General features: G+C 44.3%; 1 protein-coding gene across 1 annotated transcript in view; it reads right to left on the reverse strand.

The window, feature by feature from the left end:
* Nucleotides 1-11,593, reverse strand: part of reck (reversion-inducing-cysteine-rich protein with kazal motifs) — an 87,313-nt gene that overhangs the window by 25,391 nt on the left and 50,329 nt on the right. Inside the window, exons 11-14 of the mRNA XM_042227444.1 lie at nt 7,624-7,836; nt 6,539-6,675; nt 5,269-5,412; nt 5,001-5,189 (exon numbers count right to left, since the gene is read on the reverse strand). Coding sequence (XP_042083378.1) covers nt 5,001-5,189; nt 5,269-5,412; nt 6,539-6,675; nt 7,624-7,836 — 683 coding nt within the window. The remainder of the gene's footprint in view (nt 1-5,000; nt 5,190-5,268; nt 5,413-6,538; nt 6,676-7,623; nt 7,837-11,593) is intronic.

Below are 11,593 nucleotides of genomic sequence, written 5' to 3' on the forward strand. Positions count from 1 at the left end.
TATTGTCTGTCTTGTCTTAATGTTGGTTTATAATGGAGCACTGTAACAAAAAATAATTTCCCCCAGGGATCAATAGAGTATTCTGATTCTGATTCTGATTACATTTTCAAAACAGGCTGGTTACCTTAGGTTTAATGAATTCTAAGTTATTATTTCGTTGCTGTGGGCCTTCATACATCGAACCGATTTGAGCCTAAACACCAGGGGATGTTGCATGAAAAGAGATGACATGTGCCAAAGCCAGGGGTTAAAGTGGCAGTGTAGCTAGCCCTACAGAAGGCAAGCATAAAGTGACTGATGCTTTTTAAGTAGCAGGTCATTTCAAATGCAGCTTTTCTATCAGCAAACTCACAAACTGTTTGTGTTGTCTTCACAAGGAGAGAGAAGAATGAGGGCTAACTTTACTCAGAGATGAAGAAAAATAGGGTTAGCTTTAAAGGGCTGCTCAGTGGTATTTAATAAACTATAAATGCAAAGACTGCATGTAAGCCCTTGTTTTTAAATGGGTCTGTACATGTGACACTGATTTGTTTTGTTTCACAATATGAAAAAACTCAAACTGAGGCAGACTAACTGTGTTATTTAAAGGCTGCATGAAAATCCTCTGCAGGTTAGTGTCAGATAAACAGGTTAGTTCGCTGCACTGTGATGGGTTCAAATTAAAGAACAGTGGCAGTGGGTTCATGGTCACAGTTAGCGTACATCATGTGCAGCAGAGATTCATATACATTTTAGCTGATGATGCTGATATTCATTCACTGAATTCCACCTTCGTACCAACTTTATATGAACTAGAAAAAAGACAGGATAAACAGTGTACTGTGAGTGTACTGTGACCAGGTGTGCCATGGAAGACTATCTGGGTCCACCTGATTAGATTAGTAAGCGACTGGCAGGAGTCACGGGAGGACAGTACATAGCAATAGATAAATATGTGAAAAAGTAGTCAGTCTGACCTTGGTCCTGGAGAAAACTCCGAGCTAAATGAAGGCCCTAGCATCAGCAGTGGTCAGGAGAAAGCACAAAAGGTACACTGGGGACAAACTGAGCCAATTCTGCTCTGACTGTTATGCAGGGAAATCTTGTCAATGTTTTTTTTGTGATATTTTTGTTTGGTGGTGTGCCGTGGGATTTTTATAATATGAAATATCTACCGTGGCTCCAAAAGGTTGGAAAACACTGGCGTAGAGGATGAACTCGTGAACCATCTGCTTACACCTTGTTGAATTCAGGTGTGTACATCCACAGAGAGCAGTGAAGCTCCGAGCAGATGATCACAGCCTGTACACTAAGAAAATCTACTGGAGCTCTTAATAAAAATGATTGTGAGTTATGATTCTTTCCCCACACTGAGCCACAACAACTGATTTTAGGGTTCCCCACCTGGTGAATTTAATTTTCCTTCTCTTTCTTCTGATTTAAGCTGAATCATTACGATAACACTGTGAGGCTCAGTTAGCTTCAAATGTCCTCCAAAGCTTATCTTTTGCTTTCTTACACTGAGCATATATCAGAGTCTGTACTTTTTTACTTTTACTTGAGTAAAGAAGTTGAATGAGTACTTCAACTTTTACAGGAGTAATTTTTAACACTAATATCTATACTTCTACTTAAATACAGAATATCCATACCTTTCCCAACTGTTAGTAAGTAATGTTACTGGGCCTGTGGAGGCAGTGGAGCTGCCAGAGACCAGCCGTAGTGAGACAGCTCCTTACACAACAGAACCAGCTTTGACCCTGATCAGATTTGCACCCTTTCTTTTAGATCCACTGTAGCCATGGAGGCAGTGGAAAGTAAAGATCTTGGCTCTATCAAAGGGATAGCAGCTACCCACTGGTACAGATATAAGGATTACTCCTAAGTCACAATCAAAACTCAAGAAGGAGAAGCCTTCACTGTTCACATCATCTCAGTGGATAGAAACACAAAGTTCATCGGGGTAGATACAAAGACTTTTGTTTTAGAACGTGCTCTGTGCACTGCAGAGGTTGGAAGCCTCAACACTGACGTTTACTGGAAACCTACACACAAAGACAAGTGTCTATTGTTTGACTACCACCAGGATCAGGACCCTGCAACTGCAGGAAGAAAACAGAAGGGAAAGAAAAGGAACATGCTCTTAAAGCAAGTGGTTATATTAACTTGGATAAACACAAAGAAACTCAAAGTTTTTCCTCAGCACATCCCATTGCACTTCAGACTCACTCCCAGTTAAAAACTGGTTTTTCTCAAACTCCCAAACACAAGCTAAGCAGCAAACTGTAATCTGTGTGTGGCAGGGGTGTGGTCTTTAGCTCTGCTGCAGTGGGACGGTGGTGCAGTGGGTTCAAAGGGCAGTGCCATGGAGGCTGAGGGCCAGGTGGAGGTAGTCAGGCTGATGATCTCTCTTCCCTTTTTAGTGTCACCGGGGACAGAGACAAGAGAGAATTGTGGGTTCAGCTGAAAAGCTGACCATGCCAGAGATGTTTGGTGCTGAACCATTCTGTGTGTGTGCGCCTAAATAAAAGTGGCAAAACAGCCAATTAATGCCGTGTCGGGATTGAACCATTCACAGTGGTGCCCAAACCCAGGCTCGATGTCCAGCCCTTAGTCCATGCAGCTGCTTCAGCTGCTGGCTCAAATGCTGATGCACCGTGAGCAGGCTTAGCGGCAGACGCAGGTGTTGGAGAGGGTGGATGGAGCCACCCCGATGCACCGGATGGCGGAGGGCAACAACCTGCAGGTCTTTTTGGAGACCTTCCAGGCCACAGCAGAGGCATGTCAGTGGCTTGCCACTGAGTGGGCGCGGTGGCTGCTTCCACTGCTGTCTGGAGGGTCTCCCACGGCGTCTCTGAGCCTACCACCAACGTACCGAGGTAGCTTTAGGGAAATTCACAGCGCTGTGCTGGATCGTTTGGGCCTCTCCTCGAAGTATCATTAACTGCAGTTCTGGGCCAGTCAGATGATGGGGAGGATTGTGGAGGGGCTGCCAGGGGATATGCCACGATGGGAGTGGAGACTGCAGTCACGCTAGCAGAGGAGCACCTGGCCATGGGGGCAGAGGGAGCATGGAGTAGCAGCCCGCCGGACACCAGCACTGCAACACACATACACATCCATTCTTGGTCACACTATGGGTTGGCAATAATGACTATGAAGTCAACATCGGCAGGGGATAAGCCACACAGGTATATCACCTCAACCTCCTTAGAGGATGGCGAGAGGCTGAAATCACTTCTCCAATGAGCCTGGTGAAGGACAGAGATGAATTGAGCTGAACATAAACAGCAAATTGTTCAGAAGGAATTGGCAGAGATGCTGAAAATGGGAGTAATAGAAGAGTCACACAGAGCTTGGTGTAGCCCCATAGTTCTGGTCATGAAAAAAGGTGGGTCTATATGGTTCTGTGTTGTCTACCTACAAGGTAGACAAGGTGTCACGGTTTGATGCCTACCCCATGCCCCGGCTTGATGAACTCCTGGACTGGTTAGGCACCACTCAATTTTTTACGACACTGGATTTAACCAAGGGCTATTGGCAGATTCCCTTGTCTGCAGAGTCCAAGGAAAATCATTCTCCACTCTGCACGGTTTGTACCAGTTTGTCTCTCTTCCATTTGGCTTGTTCAGAGCCCCTGCCACTGTCCAGTGCCTCATGGACCAGGTGCTGGCGCCGCCTGCACCTGGTCACACCTGCTGCATATCCTGCTGCCTACCGGGCTGATGTGATCATCCACAGGAACACCTGGGCAGAGCATGTGCAGAGGGTGGGCACGGTCCTGCATTCCCTGAGGCAGGGCTCACGGCCAACCCAAAGAAGTGCGCAGTTGGACTGAGGGAGGTACAGTATCTGGGGTACCACTTGGGAGGCAGCCAGGCGCATCCACAGGCGGAGAAGACAGCCACCATTGGATCCTGCCCGTGCCCCAAGACCAAAAAGTAGGTGAGGTGGTTCCTGGGGCTGGCTGGGTACTATCGCCGGTTCGTGTCCATGTTTGTGTCCAAGATCTGGCTCAGCGGTGCGTTTGTGCCGTTGAAAAAGGCTCTCTGTGGGGAGCTGCTGCTCAACACACTTAACTTTTGCCTCACTTTCATCCTGCAGACAGATGCCTCAAACAGAGGGCTCTGGCCAGATGCGGCCCAAGCCTCAGTCGGGCAGTGGGTCGGTGTGGCAGGGGTGTGGCCTTTGGCTCTGCTGCAGTGTAGGAGGGGTGGGGGAGGGAGGCTGAGGTCCAGGTGGAGGCAGTCAGACTGATGAACTCTCTTCCCTTTTTAGTGTCGCCAGAGATTGGAGACAAGAAAGAAGTGTGGGGTAAGCTGAAAAGCTGACCATGCCAGAGATATTTGGTCGAACCATTTTGTGCAAGAGTGTGTGTGTCTGAAATAAATGAAAACAGCCAATTAACGCCATGCCGGGTCTGAATCGTTCACACTATGCAGTGCAGCACAGAATGCTCAGACCTCTACAATGGAGAAACCAAACAGCTGCTCCATAAACGTATGGCAGAACATAGAAGAGCCACCTCTGACAGGACAAGAGTCAGCTGTACATCTGCACTTAAAAGATACAGGCGAGGATGCTAATGTTCACATTTTGGACCAGAGGAGAGAGAGGCCATCTATGTTGTTGTAAGCCACCTCCTCTGTTGAACGACAGTCACTGAACAGAAGGGTGGGTAATGACACCAACTGTCAGCCACCTACGGTGCAGTCTTCAGATCCCTTCATCAGGCCTCCAGCTCACCTTGAAAGAGTTTGCAGCCAAGTATGAGGAGGCAGGAATGAGAATTAGCAATGCATCAAGATAATTATTGTTGAGCTTCTTAAAATTGGGAGATATGTAATAGAAATGGCAGTTAATGCAGTACTTCTGTTAAATCCCATGAATGAAAGGTGAAAGCCTGCACTTCAAAAACATCTGGATTGTTTGATTTAAAATCTTCTTTCCTCGTATGCATTGTCCAAATGCTTAAAAACTAACTGTATACTATAAGAATTGTATGTCTTTAAGAGTCCTACTTTTCCTCTGTCCTCCTACTATGCAGGGCTTGCTGGTGTCCATGCAGGGCATCTCCACACAGTTCTCCAGTCGCCCACTGGGACCACAGCTGCACACCTCGAAGCAAACCGTAGGATCAGTGCGCGTAGGCACTTGGATACGAGCATCCTGTTGCACCAAGAACTCAGAGGCTTCACCCATTTTGCAGCCTGAAAACATAAAAACAGACTTCAGCCTCTTGAATGTGAATAATGTGAAGCTGCAGAAACGGACTGTAGTTTGTCTTACCTGGCACACAGAGGTATGGCTGACAGTTTAGCTCATCGAGGCAGCCCTTCCTGTTCACCTGGCATATGTGGTTGCTTGGACAGGGGTTAGGATTGCATGGATGGATAACCTCCTCAACAGTGTTGCTGCCTAGGGAGCTGGGTGCTTAATGGTGTGTGGGAAAGGAAAGTACCATTAATGCTTTCTGTTTTTAAGAATGTGAATATGTGTTTTCAAAAGAAAAGTCTCATCAGGAGAAAAGAGACCTAATGCAAATCTACTCTGAATTCTAATACGTAGCATATAGAGGCTCGATGTCCAGCCCTTAGTCCTATGTAATGGAAAGACAGTTCCAGCTGAGCCTGACTCTGTCTTTCCATTAAATAGGACACATGTGCTTATTGATCAGATCATTCAGTAACTTCAAATATAATAAGTGTTGGGACAACTGTTGTTGTAAAAACGGTCTAAATGAACTTCAAATCAAAAGCTGAAACTATTACAGACCATTTTTGGCATGAACTGGATGCTCTAACATCCATGATTTGGGACTAGGAGCCAAAGACTGACAAAACAACTACAGAAAATTGCTGCGCATTCTACTGTGCATGTGTATAATGTATGCTTTTTTATTGTATAAAGCAACGCATGAATCTATTTACATTTGTACCATATCATCAAAACTAGCCTTAAGCTGAAGGTAATTAAAGAAAAAAAAAGCAACTCAGTCATCTTGGCTACTGGTAACGTCAGGGGCACAGACGCTTTGACCAACAGACAGTATCAGTTGTGTTTTAGGCATCATTTCTGTTAAGAATAACTGAACTACACCATTAGCTTGGCTTATGTTCCCAGTGTGCAGCCAAACAATAACAATAATTAAAATAATAATAATAATGATAATAACTCTTTCAGTTTCTTGTTTTCAGTGCATTACCTTGTCAACAGGAAACAGCGACACAGAAAATGTCAAACACTAGTGACTGTAATCACTGAAAGCCCCATTTTGAAACCACTGAGCATTGGATCGGGATGATAATATTTCTTTAAGTCTGCTGTGTTACAAGCAGCAACGTGTTTGCTAAAATGTTATTCAAAACAGCATTGTAGGATGTACTGTATCCACCATCTTCTGAGCATCTGTGCTCTGCTGCCCTCTAGTGGCAAACTCAATTGATTTTTCAAAAGTTTTTCTTTTGTTATTGAATTACAAGACTGCATCTGTTTCATTTACAGCTAATCCCTTCTGTTTCTGTATAATGCAAACAAACGCTGGAGTAACCTGACTCACTAAGGTATCTGTAGAGAGGGATGCAGTGTTCAGGGTCATCAATAGGCGACAGGAGCTCACAGATCCTCTCTGGTGTTTGTCCTTCGTGAAAACGTTTTGTATCTCCACACTGGGTCAGGATATCCACACAATCTGATCTGAAGACAGATAAAACAAATAGAACAGCTGGTACGTACAAGACAAGAAAAGATAACAATACTTTATTTGTTCGAGATTTTAAAATGATTTAGTTAAAGTCAGTAAAAACATTCTAAATAAACTAAAATATGTGTGAAGTTTGCATGTTCTTCCCGTGCTTGCCTGGGTTCCCTCTGGCTTCCTCCCACAATCCAAACACATTCAGTTAGTGGGGTTAGGTCAATCTAAACTGAATCTGAGTGAGTGTGAATGGTTTTATTTCTCTCTGTGTTCGCCCTTCATTAGGCTACCTGTCCCCGCCTCTTGCCCTATGGTAGCTGGGGTAGGCTACAGCCCCCCGCGACCCTGATAAGGATAAGTGGAAGAGAATGGATGGATGACAAGAGGAATATCCCAAGGTAACACTGAACCCGAATTCTAAATAAAATAAAGTGGGTACAAGTTTAAACAAAATACAAAGTAACAATACTGTGTAACATTTTTTTCTTGTCACATCAGCTGATGGCCTCCAGCTTGCACCGAGGTGGTTCACAGCCAAGCTGAAGTGGCAGATATCAGATTTAGTGCCTTTAATACTGAAGCCATGGTTTTTTTGGCCAGAAGAGGGAGTCGTTCCCACTCTGAGGTAGGGATGAGTTGCTGCCCCAAGGAGAGGATAATAAAAGTATCTCAGGGGCAGAGGGGAGTGGGAGAAGGACAGACGGACTAGTGTCATGTCTGCTGTGATGCAGAGTGTTAATCAATTTACAAAGCAGGTAACAGCTGACGGCACGCCACACACACAGCCGCCATCTTTATTCGACACAGGTGCGATAGGGTGAGGGGTTAAGTCATTGAGGACTCAGATTCGTTTCTTATTGGTTGTATTATGACAGAGCTTTACATTCATTATAGATATAACAGAGAGAAGTACAACAACAGTCATGTGAAGGTGAGAGGAGACCTACTTGCATATAACGCTCCCTCTGGACCTGCTGTGGCAGGGTTTGATCTGCAGGGCGCAGGCCACAGCCTTCCACATGTGGGGCTGACACTTCCTAATGTCCAGCACAGGGATGTTCATGAAGGGCATCTTAATTGTACCATTAGACCACAGCTTGATGTCATTCATGGCACCCTGGTCTGACTGGATGTTACAGCTGCGAAACAGCTCCGTCGGCCTGTGGACAGACACAGAAACACAACAGGAAGTCAATGAGCCGTTCAGCGGTGCACGTGCAGCAGCTCCCACAGAGGGAGCCAGAGATCCTCTGAGAAACGTCACACAGGTTTTCCCGTCTTGACCACATCAGGAATCGTCTGTGGAGTCTGATTGGTGGGTTTAGTCTCAAGTGAGTCAGCTAATTGGTGGTTTAAAATACCGACGGTTCCACAGGGAAGGTTCTGGGTGTGGTTCTATCACTCTGTGTGTGTGGGGATTGTGTAACCATCATGGCCAACTTAGGTTTGACTTCCAAAGCAAAACTAAATGTGGTAATGCACAGGGTCAGGCTAACAGGAGCTTAGTCCATGCAGGAGTGCAGCAGTACAGAGTCAGGCTTTTCCATCGTTTTCTGACAGAGTTCTCTGAGAGGAATTTATTCTTAATGTGGCAAATATCAGTGGAAGTCTGCACTGTGGTTGCTGCGTAAAAGAGTGCAGTTTGAAATCTCCACAGGTACTGATACAGCTCTGCTGCTGTGGACGGCCAGCATCTCCTGGGTCTTCCCCTATCAGCCTCTGCGTCTCGTTATTGCAGTGTCACATCATGACACACACACACACACGCACACAGAGTAAAATAGTGTTTTTTCTGTGTGTGTGTGTACCTCCCTGTGTGTGTTGGTGCTGTGTACAGAAGCAGCATTCCTCTCTTTTTCTGTCTCCCGTTTCCTTTTCCTGTTTCTCTGCTTTCTTCTCTTATCTTTCATCAGTCTGGCGTTGACCCCGCCTGCTCCAGCATAACATCCACAAGACAATAATATGAATAAAAAAATAAAACAAAAACATAAACCAGAAAAAAGCCTCCTAGCCTCTACCACTGTGCCTACACTGGTTGAACTACCTTCCTGATATTTATACTTAGTGCTGTGAGTAAAAGACAGGCTGCAAAGTGTTATAAAAGTGTTATAGTGCCTTTTCTAGTGCTGTTATATTTTTAAATAAAAAAAGAGGTTCAGATACAGCCACTTAAAATGTCTAGCTGCTCTGTGTCAGGTCCACGATGGAGCTTGGGGGTGTTGCACACTCACAATCACCCACAAAAAAAACCAGTTATGGTGGGGGGAAGAGAGTATTGACAGGTGTCCTTATCCTGCAGATGAAATAGGTAGCCAACTGACATGTCAGGCTGTGTCAGGGCTATCTGACCAACAAGGAGAGTGATGGAATGCTGGTGGTCTGGCCTCCACAGTCACCTGACCAGTGGAGATGGTTTGGGATGAGATGGAGCGCACAGCGAAGGCAAAAGGACCAACAAGTGCTCAGCATCTCTGGGAACTCCTTCCAGACTGTTGGAAACCATTTCAGGTGACGACTCATGAAGCTCATGGAGAGAACGCCAAGAGTGAGCAAAGCAGGAATCAAAGCAAAGGCTGGATGTTACAAAGAATCTCAAATATCAAACGTTCTGAGTTAATTCATACTTTTTTGTTTGTGTTCATTCATAGTTTTGATGCCTTCAGTGAGAATCTACAATGTAAACAGTCATGAAAATAAAGAAGAACCATTAAATGAGAAGGTGTGTCCCAACGTTTGTGCTTACAGACTGATCACATGTGCGACACACCAAAACAAGTTTAAAGGATCTATGATGTCATTGATACCAGTGAAGAACAAAACCGTAACAGCTAATTATAGACCCATATGCCCAAAATATGTTGATCGGAAAATACTGTCAAAAACTCTCAGCAGTGAGGTTAGAGAAGCTGGTAATTATTCATGAGATCAGGTTTCACGCAGAACAGGTCTGCAGCTGGTAACACGAGGATGGCCTGGAAGAGCTGCTGCCGTGTCTGTAGATGCCACCGAGCCGCACCTTAGTTAGACTGGAAATGAATAAAAATGCATCGTATGTTTTAAATTAAATGAACTGATACTTTAAAAGCAACGTATATATTTAATTAATTATTACAAGTTTTAATGAATTCATGACACAACAAATTATTTAATGATGAACTTGATTTATTTTGGCAGTCATGGCCCTCCATAATACTATCGTGGGAGCTAGGACTTGTGCTCAGTTCAGCCCAGTTTGCAGTGGACAGTCTGCTGCCAACCTTACTAAACCGTGATTCATTAAATCTTCTCCCAGCTGCAGAAGTTTTAGTCACAAAAATGAAAATGCACCAACAGTAATTACTGCCAGCAGCAGAAACAAATGGTGTTGCACTGGTGCAGCCCACTACGTCTCAGTCTTCCTACATTTAGTCTACAATACAAACTATCCAGCTGTGGCTGCTTGGCTCCTCTATCCTATGGAAGTGCAGTATGACAACGTGGGAAGGTATTTCTGTTATGTTTGTATTTGTCAGGCTGTCAATAACAACATCTGGACAGCCATACTTGGATATGCAAAATAAAGTAAAACATCCAAAAGTTTGGATCACCAGTAAAACCAATGAAATACTTTTTTTGTATCTAGTATTTATAAACATATAAAATCACTTGGAAATAACTTTTCATCATGTACTTCCTGTTTTTGAAACGCTCTGTGTGTGGGCTTCTCAACAGGAGACACTGTGTACAAATAACACACACTATACTGCAAACACACATATGAACCTGAGCGACAGCCTGTTCGTACTCAAACTTAAGAAACAAATGAAGCTAAAAACGTCTTTTTTATATTTTCATGTTATTAATTACATAATTATTCAGTTTAAATTGAAGGGGACCTTTAAGTCAGAAGCCATGTTTCTTGAATTCTCCCAGAGTGGCCCCATTTCACTTCATCCACCATCCCATTCACACACCACTGTGTGTCTGTCTATTCATACATTTGTGTCTCCATTTCAGAACCCACAGGGTCTATTTATACACATTCTCTTTCATACAAGAACTCAGAAGCTCAAACTGCAGAGGAGGCTGTTCTACGTGGACCACACTCAGCAGTTTAACAGAGGTAAAGCGCTGCCTGAGGACATGCTCTCCCACACTACTGTGGAATAATCTCACTGGCTTACACCACTGATGGTGGCTCTTTGCCTCAAGTTCAACACGGTCCACTCAGTTCCTGCCCGAATGTGAAAATGACCCAGATACCATGACAGGACGTTTCTTTCTTGACCCTTTACTCCCAGTCACATTTATGGCAGCAGTTAATAAGTTGCTTAGTTAACTAATAATTAATGAACTCATTTAGTTAGACAATATTCTGTGGTTATCTGATTTTTAACAAAACAGCGAACACGTGGCCAGGACATGGCCTCCATCGTGCACCAAGGTCTTTCTATTCTACTTCTGGTAACTGAAGGGGAGTTTGTTTGGTGCTCTTATACAACTGATAAAACACATTATTTGACATCAGTTTATTGATTATCCATCTGCTCGATCCCTGACCGCCTCAGTCTGCACACCAAGTATACTAGGGCATCATACTAACCCCAGGTTGTTGTCTGAGGCACTTTGAAAAAAGTGCATGTATGGATGAGGCGAGTTGTTTCTACTCTAACTGAGCACCCAAGAGCTATAGAGATTGACAGACCACATGATTTTCGCGCATTGCATGCCGGGTACTCGTGGCAAAACAATCCAAGTACCTGCATCAAATGCAAGCATTTGCAGCACCGCAAAACGTTCATTCTCCGGTTCCAATACCTTCTTGTTTTTTCTTTGCCCCCCAAAAAGGAATGTACAAAACGAAGGACAACAATGCCGGTCCGTACAAAGACAGACTCGACGAAAAGGCAAAGAAAAGATACGAGGAAAAAAATCAAA

This window comes from Haplochromis burtoni, unplaced genomic scaffold (genome assembly GCF_018398535.1).
Source record: "Haplochromis burtoni strain Fernald_Lab_line unplaced genomic scaffold, NCSU_Asbu1 Contig_261, whole genome shotgun sequence".
Classification (NCBI taxonomy): Eukaryota; Metazoa; Chordata; class Actinopteri; order Cichliformes; family Cichlidae; genus Haplochromis; species Haplochromis burtoni.